This window comes from Squalius cephalus (assembly GCF_949319135.1).
Source record: "Squalius cephalus genome assembly, chromosome: 9".
Taxonomy (NCBI): Eukaryota; Metazoa; Chordata; class Actinopteri; order Cypriniformes; family Leuciscidae; genus Squalius; species Squalius cephalus.
This window is the reverse complement of record NC_137130.1, coordinates 10,670,722-10,682,828: the sequence shown is the minus strand read 5'-3', so window position 1 is coordinate 10,682,828 and position 12,107 is coordinate 10,670,722. Positions and strand designations below refer to the sequence as shown.

General features: G+C 37.5%; 1 protein-coding gene across 1 annotated transcript; it reads left to right on the top strand.

Annotated features, from left to right (window-relative positions):
* Positions 1 to 106: 106 nt before the first annotated feature.
* On the top strand, positions 107 to 5,101 carry LOC307164580 (sterol 26-hydroxylase, mitochondrial-like; the record flags this gene model as incomplete). Its single annotated transcript, XM_079881564.1, has 9 exons — positions 107 to 346; positions 673 to 863; positions 1,058 to 1,257; positions 2,668 to 2,865; positions 2,963 to 3,126; positions 3,225 to 3,391; positions 3,503 to 3,584; positions 3,682 to 3,882; positions 3,978 to 5,101. The coding sequence occupies 9 exons, from the start codon at positions 107 to 109 to the stop codon at positions 4,110 to 4,112; spliced, it is 1,578 nt and encodes a 525-aa protein (XP_079737690.1). The 3' UTR covers positions 4,113 to 5,101.
* Positions 5,102 to 12,107: the final 7,006 nt, after the last annotated feature.

The following is a 12,107-nucleotide window of genomic DNA, read 5'->3' as shown; positions in this document are numbered from 1 at the left end:
GGGTTAACCAGAGAGGCCCCACCTCCCTCTCCCTCCCGTATGAAAGAGGATCGGTGTAGACCATGGTGTAGACGGTGTTTCCCTCACTCTTCTCCCTGCTTCCATAATGGCTGTTCGTTTTGCATTGAGCTCTGCAGAAAGAAGGATTGGATTTGGTTTTCTGAGGCCCACGACAACGACCACGGACATCAGGAGAGGGGCAGTGGGTAATGCTGCAGCTTCTGTCACTGTCCAGGACAGCCACGGGAAGCTCAAGACCGTGGCTGACCTCCCAGAGATCAACATATTTAGGATGTTGTACAGACTGATCTTTAAAGGGTACCTGAATCGCGTGCATGAGATGCAGGTAAAGAAAGAAAACACAGCCGTTGTTTATTTATCATGTGACTGACTGCAAGACTGTTTAAAATGATTTCTGCCTCCCCTTATGTGCTCAGACTCTCACTGTTTTGCATTCAAAGACACTGAATAGAAAGCTAACAACTGTCTTTTTATTAAATTTTTCTGTTTAAACTTTTCTAATTAAACACTTTAAAATTCAGTAAGCTTGTTGTTTATTTGTTGCTCTGAACCAGTTTGGAGGTGCAATGCAATTTAGCTCAAAATTAACCATATTTATTCTTCACTTGCACATCTTGTTTGTTCTTCACCTCTTGTTTTTCATCTCTCCAGTTACATGATAAAGAGCTTTATGGTCCCTTGTACAAAGTGAATGTTGGAAACCTCCAATCCATTTCAATAAACAGTGTGGACTTACTGGAGGAACTCCTTAGAAAAGATGAGAAGTTTCCTTGCAGAGGACACATGACTCTGTGGACAGAATACCGTGACCTGAGAGGCCTCGGCTACGGCCCTTTCTCAGAGTAAAAACATTTGGCACAATGGTTGTTTACCTGTAACATTTGTTTTGCAACTAATACATTATGTAAGGCTAGTCATGTCAGGAGATTTTATGAGGTCAAAGTGCATTTGGCTAATGTAGCTGTGTGATGTTATGTAAACAGGTTATGTTGTTTTTTTGTTGCTGTTCTGAAAAGAGAATAATGTTCTTCAACAGAGAAGGAGAGAAATGGTACAAACTGCGGACAGTGCTGAACAAACGCATGCTGCATCCAAAGGACTCGGTTCAGTATGGAGATGTGGTCAATGCGGTGGTCACAGACTTCATCAGACGGATTAACTATCTGCGGGAAATGAGCCCCACTGGGGATCTTGTCTCTAACATGTCCAGTGAGCTTTACCGGTTTTCCCTTGAAGGTATTTCCCCTCCATAAGCACTTGAAATTAGATAAAATCGCTAACACTTTACAGTAAGGTCTCATCATGTAAACATTTAGTTAATACATTAGTAAACATGAACTATATGAGCAATATCTTTTTACAGCACCTACTAACCTTTGTTAATGTTAACAAAAATACATTTGTTCATATTAGGTCACAGTGCATTAACTAATATTAACATATACAACTTTTGATTTTAATAATACATTTTGAAATGAACTAATATTAATAAATGCTGTAAAATTGTTGCTTTTTGTTAGTTCATGTTAACTAATGTAATAAACTAATGTTAACAAATGGAACCTTATTGTAAAATCAGACAATAGGAGACACAACTGGCTTGTCACAATTAAGGGTAATCAGGAACCAACCTGACACTCATGCAAGACTTAATTATGCAACATTTCACATCAAAGGGTGAAATTAAGTAATTATTTAAAAAAATGCAGCATAATTGCTTGAAAAATACAACGCTTGTAGATATTACTCTCCACTAAATATATATTTTTTTTTTTTGTGCAAATATAGTAAAATGTTAAATAACCTGTAATGTTTATTTGTCAAATTAAACAATTTAAGTTACACTATAATTTGGGTCCGACGAGATTTTCAAAGTCTCTTACTTGAGCAAAAACAGTACTGTAAAAAAACAGGAATGTTGTGAAATATTGTCACAATTTGTAATGTAATTTAAAAGAAAATTTTTAAATGTAATTTATTTCTGTGATAACAAAGCTGAATTTTCAGCATCCATTACTCCAGTCTTCAGTCACATGATCCTTCAGAAATCATTCTAAAATGCTGATTTAGTGCTCAAGAAAAACAAAACAAAACAAAAAAATCTTATTATTATCAATGTTGACAATAGTTCCTTTATATTTTTGTGCAACTTAAAAAAAAAAAGAAAATTCTTCAGTAAATAGTAAGTTCAAATGAATGGCATTTATTTCTTTTAATTTAATGCGTCTTTGCTGAATAAAAGTATTCATTTAAAAAAAAAATATCTTACTGACCCCAAACTTTTGAACAATAGAGTAGAAGCGGACCCCTTTATCCATGACTATATTTATAATTCAAACTTAATAAAATAGTTTAAAGTATTAAGATATTTCTTCACTATCAAGTTATTTTATTGAGAAAGTTAATTAAGTGACATCCTTCTGCTATATGATCCCTGATATAACGATCTGCCTTGAGTGCTGCACAGTGAGCAGATGTTTCACAACAGTTTTAAAGTCATCCATTTTACAAATCAAATTATAGTCGTTATATTATCATTGCAATTAATGTGCTTGCCAATTTGTCATGCATGCCAATTAATAGCATAACGTTTTCCATTTGCCCACAATAATTGTGAATATTCTGCCTGTTGCTTTTCTCATACAGGAATCTCATCCATTCTGTTTGAGACGCGCATTGGCTGCCTGGAGAAAGAGATTCCTGCAGAGACACAGGATTTCATTAATTCTATTGCACAAATGTTCACCTATAGCATGCCTGTGGTGATGCTGCCCAACTGGACTCGCAATTACTTGCCATTTTGGCAGTGGTACCTCAATAGCTGGGATGGCATATTCAAATTCTGTAAGCTTGTTAGCTCACACATCTTCTTCAGATAAACTACAAGAGATACAGACATGTTGTGCAGAGAGATGATGTATTATACTTGGATTATGCACAGCCATAAAGATGATTGACATGAAGATGGAGGCCATTCAGAGACGCATGGATGCAAATCAGGAGGTTGCTGGGGAGTATCTCACCTATCTGGTTTCCAATGTTAAAATGAGCAGTAAAGATGTATATGGAAGCATTTCTGAGCTTCTGTTGGCTGGAGTGGACACAGTAAGAAAAAAAATTACTCTATCTTTGACTATTCAAACTAAATATATAAGAGTTTTAAAATGATAGATCATAAGGCTTTGTTTCTTTTCGTGTTCTAGACCTCCAACACCATGTTGTGGGCACTGTATCTGCTCTCAAGAGATCCTGAAGCTCAAGAGGTTCTGTATCAGGATGTAACCAGAGTCTTAAAGAACGACAGAGTCCCAACAGCACAGGAAGTGAACAGCATGCCTTACCTTAAAGCTGTCATCAAGGAAACACTAAGGTGGAGGATTATGTTGTGTAACATGGTATATCTTTGAGAAGCAAAATACAGCAAATTCTGCATATATAATTGCGTATTATAATCTCTTTGCACATGTAATCTTCTGTGCAGGATGTATCCTGTGGTGCCCATAAATTCTCGTCTTATTGCAGAAAAAGATATTGTCATTGGTGGACACTTTTTCCCAAAAAAGGTATATTGTCCTAATGTTGCTAAGAAGAAAAGAAGTGTTATCAGTTTAAAAAATGGCATCACTAAATCAGGGTTTTTTTTTGTTTTGTTTTTAACAGACAACATTCTCTCTATTCCACTATGCAATCAGCCGTGATGAGAAAGTCTTTCCAGAACCACTGAAGTTCAAACCTGACCGCTGGCTCCGAGATGGCAGAACAAGACCCAACCCATTTGGGTCAATCCCATTTGGCTTTGGAGTCAGAGGCTGTGTTGGTCGTCGCATTGCTGAATTGGAGATGCATCTGGTTTTAGCAAGGGTAAGAGAAACAGAGAGATTTATTTTTTTATTTTGTGCCAGACAGTTATATTGCATTTATATATTGTGCTTTTTGATTGAATCTTTTCATTCCAGCTAATCAAGTTGTTTGAAATCAGACCGGACCCAACTGTAGGTGAGGTTCAGTCACACAGTCGTGGAGTGCTTGTGCCAGACAGAAAGGTTAACCTCCACTTTGTGGAGAGACCGAAGATACATTCTGAAGCATAGCTAAAGAAGACCACAGTTTCAGCAAAACAGAAGCTGCATGTGTACATATGAAAATGATCAGCTGAAGTAAATCATGTTAAAGGGTTAGTTCACCCAAAAATGGGCTGCATGCTTGGTAACTGATATCTGCCATCCCAGAAAGGTTAGTAAAGACATTGTTAAAATAGTCCAAGTGACTAGGCTCAACCTTAAGTTTATCAAGCGACGAGAATACTTTTTGTGCGCAAAAAAAAACGGAAAAAAAACAGACTTTATTCAACTATTCATTTTCTTCTGTTTGGGCCTCTGAGTGAGTTCACGTAGTGTAACAGCGAAGCGCTTCTGGGTTGTACGTCAGAACATGGGCTCACTATTGGCCGACGCTGGTCATGTGTGATGCGTGTGATGCTGGCCAATAGTGAGCCTACTTGAGCACAAAAAGTATTCTCGTCGCTTGAGCCACTGTAGTCTCTTGGACTATTTTAACGATGTCTTTACTAAACTTTCTGGGCTGGCAGATATCAATTACCTTGCAGCCTATGAAGGAGTGGGCCAGCTCTCAGATTTCATCAAAAATATCTTAATTTGTGTTCTGAAGATGAACGAAAGTCTTACGGGGTTGGAACAACACGAGGGTGAGTAATTACTGACAGAATTTTCATTTTTGGGTGAACTAACCCTTTAATGTCAACTTTTTTATCTTCATTTAAATATATGATTCCGTTGTCCTTTGGAATGTGCAATATAAATGACCCTGTATTACACTGTGAAAAATATATAAATTTTATAGCTCTTGCCATTAAATTGTTGTTGTGCATTGTATTTCATTATGCTGATACGTATTTTTGTGAACTTGAATTAAGAAATAAATTAAACTTTTTAATGATTCCAAAATATCTGTTTTATTATTGTTCAGTATTAGTGGAAGGGGATCTATGAATATGTATACTATATATCATTGCAATAGATATTGGAATGCAGCTGAGGGGAAATAAAAATAACAGCAGCTGATATTATGTTTTATATATATACAGTATATACACACTCACCTAAAGGATTATTAGGAACACCTGCTCAATTTCTCATTAATGCAATTATCTAATCAACCAATCACATGGCAGTTGCTTCAATGCATTTAGGGGTGTGGTCCTGGTCAAGACAATCTCCTGAACTCCAAACTGAATGTCTGAATGGGAAAGAAAGGTGATTTAAGCAATTTTGAGCGTGGCATGGTTGTTGGTGCCAGATGGGCCGGTCTGAGTATTTCACAATTTGCTCAGTTACTGGGATTTTCACGCACAACCATTTCTAGGGTTTACAAAGAATGGTGTGAAAAGGGAAAAACATCCAGTAAGTGGCAGTCCTGTGGGCGAAAATGCCTTGTTGATGCTAGAGGTCAGAGGAGAATGGGCCGACTGATTCAAGCTGATAGAAGAGCAACTTTGACTGAAATAACCACTCGTTACAACCGAGGTATGCAGCAAAGCATTTGTGAAGCCACAACACGCACAACCTTGAGGCGGATGGGCTACAACAGCAGAAGACCCCACCAGGTACCACTCATCTCCACTACAAACAGGAAAAAGAGGCTACAATTTGCACAAGCTCACCAAAATTAGACAGTTGAAGACTGGAAAAATGTTGCCTGGTCAGACGAGTCTCGATTTCTGTTGAGACGTTCAGATGGTAGAGTCAGAATTTGGCGTAAACAGAATGAGAACATGGATCCATCATGCCTTGTTACCACTATGCAGGCTGGTGGTGGTGGTGTAATGGTGTGGGGGATGTTTTCTTGGCACACTTTAGGCCCCTTAGTGCCAATTGGGCATCGTTTAAATGCCACGGCCTACCTGAGCATTGTTTCTGAGTCTGACCATGTCCATCCCTTTATGACCACCATGTACCCATCCTCTGATGGCTACTTCCAGCAGGATAATGCACCATGTCACAAAGTTCGAATCATTTCAAATTGGTTTCTTGAACATGACAATGAGTTCACTGTACTAAAATGGCCCCCACAGTCACCAGATCTCAACCCAATAGAGCATCTTTGGGATGTGGTGGAACGGGAGCTTCGTGCCCTGGATGTGCATCCCACAAATCTCCATCAACTGCAAGATGCTATCCTATCAATATGGGCCAACATTTCTAAAGGATGCTTTCAGCACTTTGTTGAATCAATGCCATGTAGAATTAAGGCAGTTCTGAAGGCGAAAGGGGGTCAAACACAGTATTAGTATGGTGTTCCTAATAATATATATATATACTGAGGTTAAAGTGGGCCAGAACGGTCCGGAATAAAAAATAAGATAAAAAAAAATAGATTAATTAATATCGATGATAGCGCGATGGAGTCCTTCCGCATTAAATCAAAACGTAATATCACAAACACGCTTCCCGACGTTATGTTCTCACTCAGTCACGGCTCACCTGTCTGATTTGAGTGCATCTACGCTGGTTCACGCATGCAGACAATGTCCTTTACTCCCCTCCGCGCTGATATCGACATGAAATATTCATTCAAAATCACCTGCGTACCCCAGACAGCAACATAGTGTCAGCCCAGATCCGGCCCACATCTGGACCGTGTGAAATCCACATGAACCAGATTTGGGCCAGATCTGGGCTGATACTATGTTGCTGTACGTTGATAGCTGCATATTTATACCTGAGACTGCTTTGACGCGTTTCCACAGCGCATGATGTCTGCCAATTAGGGCCTACACCAACTGCGGTAAACGTTGCCTATAATTTGTATTATTTAAAATTACTTTTAACATTTATAAACAGACGTTTTCAAATTCCAAAGCTTGTAGAATGTTCCTATTGGCAATACTGACTACTTAGGCTACAGCTTTCCTGGTAATTTTCCTGTTAAATTAACTTGTCTAAGAAAATTATTCATAAAACATATAAATATCAGTTGAGCCTATATGTTTACTTTCTTCACTGACACAGATGAACACAGGGGGTGTATTCAATGCACCACCGTTTCCGTTTAAAATACGTTTTGAAACTTTTCGTCGGGGCTGAACGAAAGGTCAGATCATTTGTGTTCTGGTTTTTGTCTTCAATAGAAAATTTTTGTTTTCTTCACATTTTGTTCTAATGCATCAAATGAAAACACAATACAACCACCCTAACGTACCCCCTAAGGCTTTTAACATCCTTCTCTGTATACCCCCGATTTTTCCAGTGCATTTTTTACCTTTACAAATTCCTTTATAATATAAATAATGCTTTAAATAAAAAGTAAAAAGGTTAAATAGAGAAATATGCAATGATGGTAAATAACGAAGTGATGCTTTTAAATATTATTTTTAAATATTAAAACCGCCATTAGGTGGCAGCAAGTCACTGTCTTTAGAGTGAGTCATCGAGTCATTCATTCAATCAGTAACGAAGCAAGTGGCTGTAATTATGAATGAATCATTGAAGCATTGACTCTCAAAATGTGTTCAAAGCCGCAGATTCATTCACAAACAGTGCTGTTCTGCTGTGGCTTTTGTGGAGCTATTATTTTGTTGAAACAAATACTGACAATACTGTGTTTAAAATTAACATCACTCTAGGGCGTTTCTTCAACTAGGGGCACTTTTAGGCTTGTGAAGTTGAATAAAAAGTCAAAAGTCACGTAACACAGTCTCATAAGTTTAAATAATTTGTCTAGTTTTAAGGTCTGTAAGAGGACAAACTTAGATTACAAGAGAAATTGTTAATATTTTACATTTTTTCCGACCTGCAATGAACAAATGCCATTTCCATCACATCTCTATATACAGCTGTTATTTAAAAACAGAATAACTTATGCCACTCAAGAATTGTCTAAGATCATTTTTGTAACTAGTTTTATCAGTTTTTCCACAATGTACAATAATTATACATTTGTCAATGAAATAAATTGACTGCCCTAAGGACCAAATGGTGAACTGTTCACCTGTCACACTCTGAAATTTAATATTGGTTTGGGCAAGAGCTTATTAGAAAATAAATAACTTGAATTTTTATATTAAGTAGAGCATGATCTCATAAATTGTGGATTCATTTTTAATGTGTGATGATAACTTTTTAAATGTTTTAAAAAAATGTGTGTGGTGATGGAAATGACAGGGTGGTGGTGGAAATGACAATGAATTAACGTGAATGTAGAGAAACAGTATTTAGAGAAATATTTATTTGAAAAACTCTTAAACTCATCGCACTCAGTAAACTCAATTCACAAAGTCAATCTACTCTTGCAATCCATATCAATTGTACTTTGTAATCATAAATGTCATTTCCACCACATGCTGTCATTTCCACCACAGAGGGCAGTGTGGTGGAAATGACATTTCTGTAGTTTTTTGTGAAAAAATGGAAGATAGCTTCACTGATCAGCTTTGAATTAATACTCAGCATTTCATGCATGCAAAATACTCTTATTTAACTTAAAAAAAAATACTTTTTAAAAACACCCTTGAAGGTACAGCATGTTTCCACCACATGCTGTCATTTCCACCACAGAGGGCAGTGTGGTGGAAATGACTGTGGTGGAAATGACATTTCTGTAGTTTTTGGTGAAAAAATGGAAGATAGCTTCACTGATTAGCTTTGAATTAATACTTAGCATTTCATGTATGTAAAATACTCTTATTTAACTTAAAATTTTTAACTTTTTAAAAACACCCTTGAAGGTATAGCATGTTTGGAAATGACGTAGAATAAATATATTAACTGATCAAGCAATATTTACCTTGATTTTTCTTATTTTGTTCTTGATGAAAATTTAAAATTGCCTCCATGTCCAACATGTGCTCTGATGTCTCTGAACATTTCCATAGAAACCACCTAAACAATCTTTCACACAAACTTTTTAAAGGGACATTACAGTGTTGTGGTGGAAATGACACCAATACTGTGCGACAGCTATATTTTGTATAAAAAGTAATATTGATGGTGGTCTCACATTAAATACTATAATGTATTTTAATTATTTTACTAGTGCTTAATTTAGGTATATTAATAGTTACCAGATAAGTCATACTTTTAAACTGTATTTTCATTGTTGAAGTTAAAAAGTCTGGGTGTGCGACAAGGATAAAACAGTGATTTTGACACCTATAAGGAGGTTGAAAAGTATGAAAAAATCATAATAGAAAGGTAGTAAAAAGTTTTTAAGTTGGTTTTATTGTTAGTTTGAAAAATAAAGAGGATTTTGTCCAAAATTGTATGTATTTTTAAAAATATGACCAAAGTACGTAAAAGTGCCCATAGTCTAAGAATCACCTAATACCTTTCGTTTGTTGAACTGTTGTATAAAATCAGTGTCACATTTGCAATCGTGTGGATATTCGATTAATGTGATCAACATTAAACACAGGAACTCACACGGGGTAAGTTTTTGTATCGAAGAGAGTTTAAATCTTAAATCGATCTCTATGCACAGTCTGTGTCTATATTTGTTCTTCATGCTAGTAAGAGCTGAGTCCCCAATTTTACAAAGGTAGGCTACATGGTCGAGAACAGCAGTAGGCTATAGCGCCATTAGCCAAGGCAGCATTGTTGAGTGAATGCAGTCAGTTTTGACTGCAAAAGATGAGGTAATTTGATCGGATGTCATGTATTTACAGCATTTTAACTGCTAGAAATACATGCTCAGTTTTAATGTTATTTTAAGGTGGGGTAGAATTAAATGAACGCAAAACTCAGCATTTTGTTTGTGTACCCCCTTCTGTAACCTCACGTACCCCCAAGGGATAAGGGGAGAGCGGGGCACAACCTAACGCAGGGTTAGTTGTAACACCCTTGTTTTAAATACTTCCACACATGCTTGCATGACAAAACTTAGTGTATTTACTAAATGCCATATCAGCACTCTATAGAGAAAAAATTGTGCCAAAATTCAAATCTTTGGAAGATACCATAGTCTCCGGCACGGACACCAACCTCTCCGGGACAGACACCAACGACTCCGGCACGGATACCACCGTTTCCGAGCACGAACAAGTACAAGGACACCGTCGTCTCCGGCACGGACACCTACGTCTCTGGAATGGACACCAACGTCTCTGGCACATCTCCACCGTCTCCGGCATGGACAAGTGCACGGACACCAATGTCTCTGGCACGGACAAGTGCACGGACACCACCGTCTCCGGCACAGACAAGCGCACGGATACCACAGTCTCTGGCACGGACACCAACATCTCTGGCATGTCTCCGCCGTTTCCAGCACGGACAAGTTCACGGACACCACCGTCTCCGGAAAGGACACCACCATCTCAGGCACGGACACCAATGTCTCCAAAGTCTCCGGCACGGACACCACCGTCTCCGGAAAGGACACCACCGTCTCCGGCACAGACACTAACCTCTCCGGCACGGATACCACTGTTTCCGGCACGGACAAGTGCACGGACACTGCCGTCTCCTGCACGTACTCCACCCACCGTCTCTGGCACGGACACCAATGTCTCCGGAACGGACACCAACGACTCCGGAAAGGACACCATCGTCTCCGGCACAGACACCAACCTCTCCGGCATGGATACCTCCGTTTCCGGCACGAGCAAACAGAAAAGACTATCAGTCAAAGTTCAGCTTTAGGAGGGGAAGAAATAGGGCAGGATAAGGAGACTGAGAGAAAAAGAAAGAAAGATGAAGATGAGGAGAGAGCAGGTATTGACAAATAATCTAATGCCCACTGACATGGTTTTAAAGCTTCAGTCTGCCCCTGACAGTTGCTGTTCTAGCCAGAGCAAGTGGATGTTGCAGTGGAGTTAAAAGTCAAAGGTGAAGTAGGCTAATGTCAAATTTACATAATTGTGGTTGTGATTTATTTCTGTTATAGTCTTCAGCCATTTCAGTGTTTGAATTTACATTGTGAAAAAAAACAAGGTTGTGAATTTTAACATAGTATCGTCATCATATCAGTGTAGATTTATATGGACCATATTTATATTTTTACTTACATTATTAAATAAAGTTATTATAATAAAAAACGCATTATATTTAAATGTAGTTATTATTATAGTTATTATAATAATAATAATAGTTATTATTATTATTATAGTTTTAACCTTAAATAATACTACCAGCTGATAGGGCTCTCTGTATGTTTACAGCATTAGGTGAGTTTTTTTTTTTCTTGAGAAAAATTAACGCCTATGCTGGATGGAGTGGCATCTTGAGAGGCCCGAATTGTGTTTATGACAACTAATTTCATTGACAGGTCAAACTTATTACTGCAACTTGATGACTTACGCATTACTTTTTGTTTGATGTTTGGAATGTAAAATCCTGACTGTCTTGCCCCTTTGCCTCTTATAATTTTAAGACCAGTGGCAATGACGTTTGTTTTACAGAGCAAGGTAATATATATATATATATATATATATATATATATATATATATATATATATATATATATATTTATAATTGATTATATATTGTATATTATATTTTAATAGTTTAAAAATTAAATTATGTTATCAGTTACTCACCCATGTCATTCCAAGACTTTCGTTCATCTTCGGAAAACAAATGAAGATATTTTCATGAAATCTATCTGAGTGATTTCTGTCCCTGCATTGAAAGTCTTTTGAACCAAAATTCTGACGCTACAGTTCATAAAACTATAGGTACGGAGCCCCGCACATGACATGCAAGGAAAAAAAGTAAATCGTGCGCAAGATTTAGCTACTAAAGGCTACTATTTTTTTTCGCAGGGCTCCATATAAAATATGAATTGATTGGTTTAGTCCACTTTTTCTGAAGAGGCACGATCGCTTTATATGATGAACGGATTTGACTTAGGCTTTTACTCACATATTAACATTGATCAACAAACATGGCTCAGCCACATTTGCTTGACGTACAAGAACAAACCTCATTGGTTCTTCCCTGAAGCTCAAACCAGAGCCGTTAACGGCTTTGGGAACCTTATTGGTTCTCGCACGTCTTAACCATGCTTAAATTAAATCTGTTTGGCATATAAAACGATCCTATCTCTTCAGAAGACTTGGATTAAACCGCTTG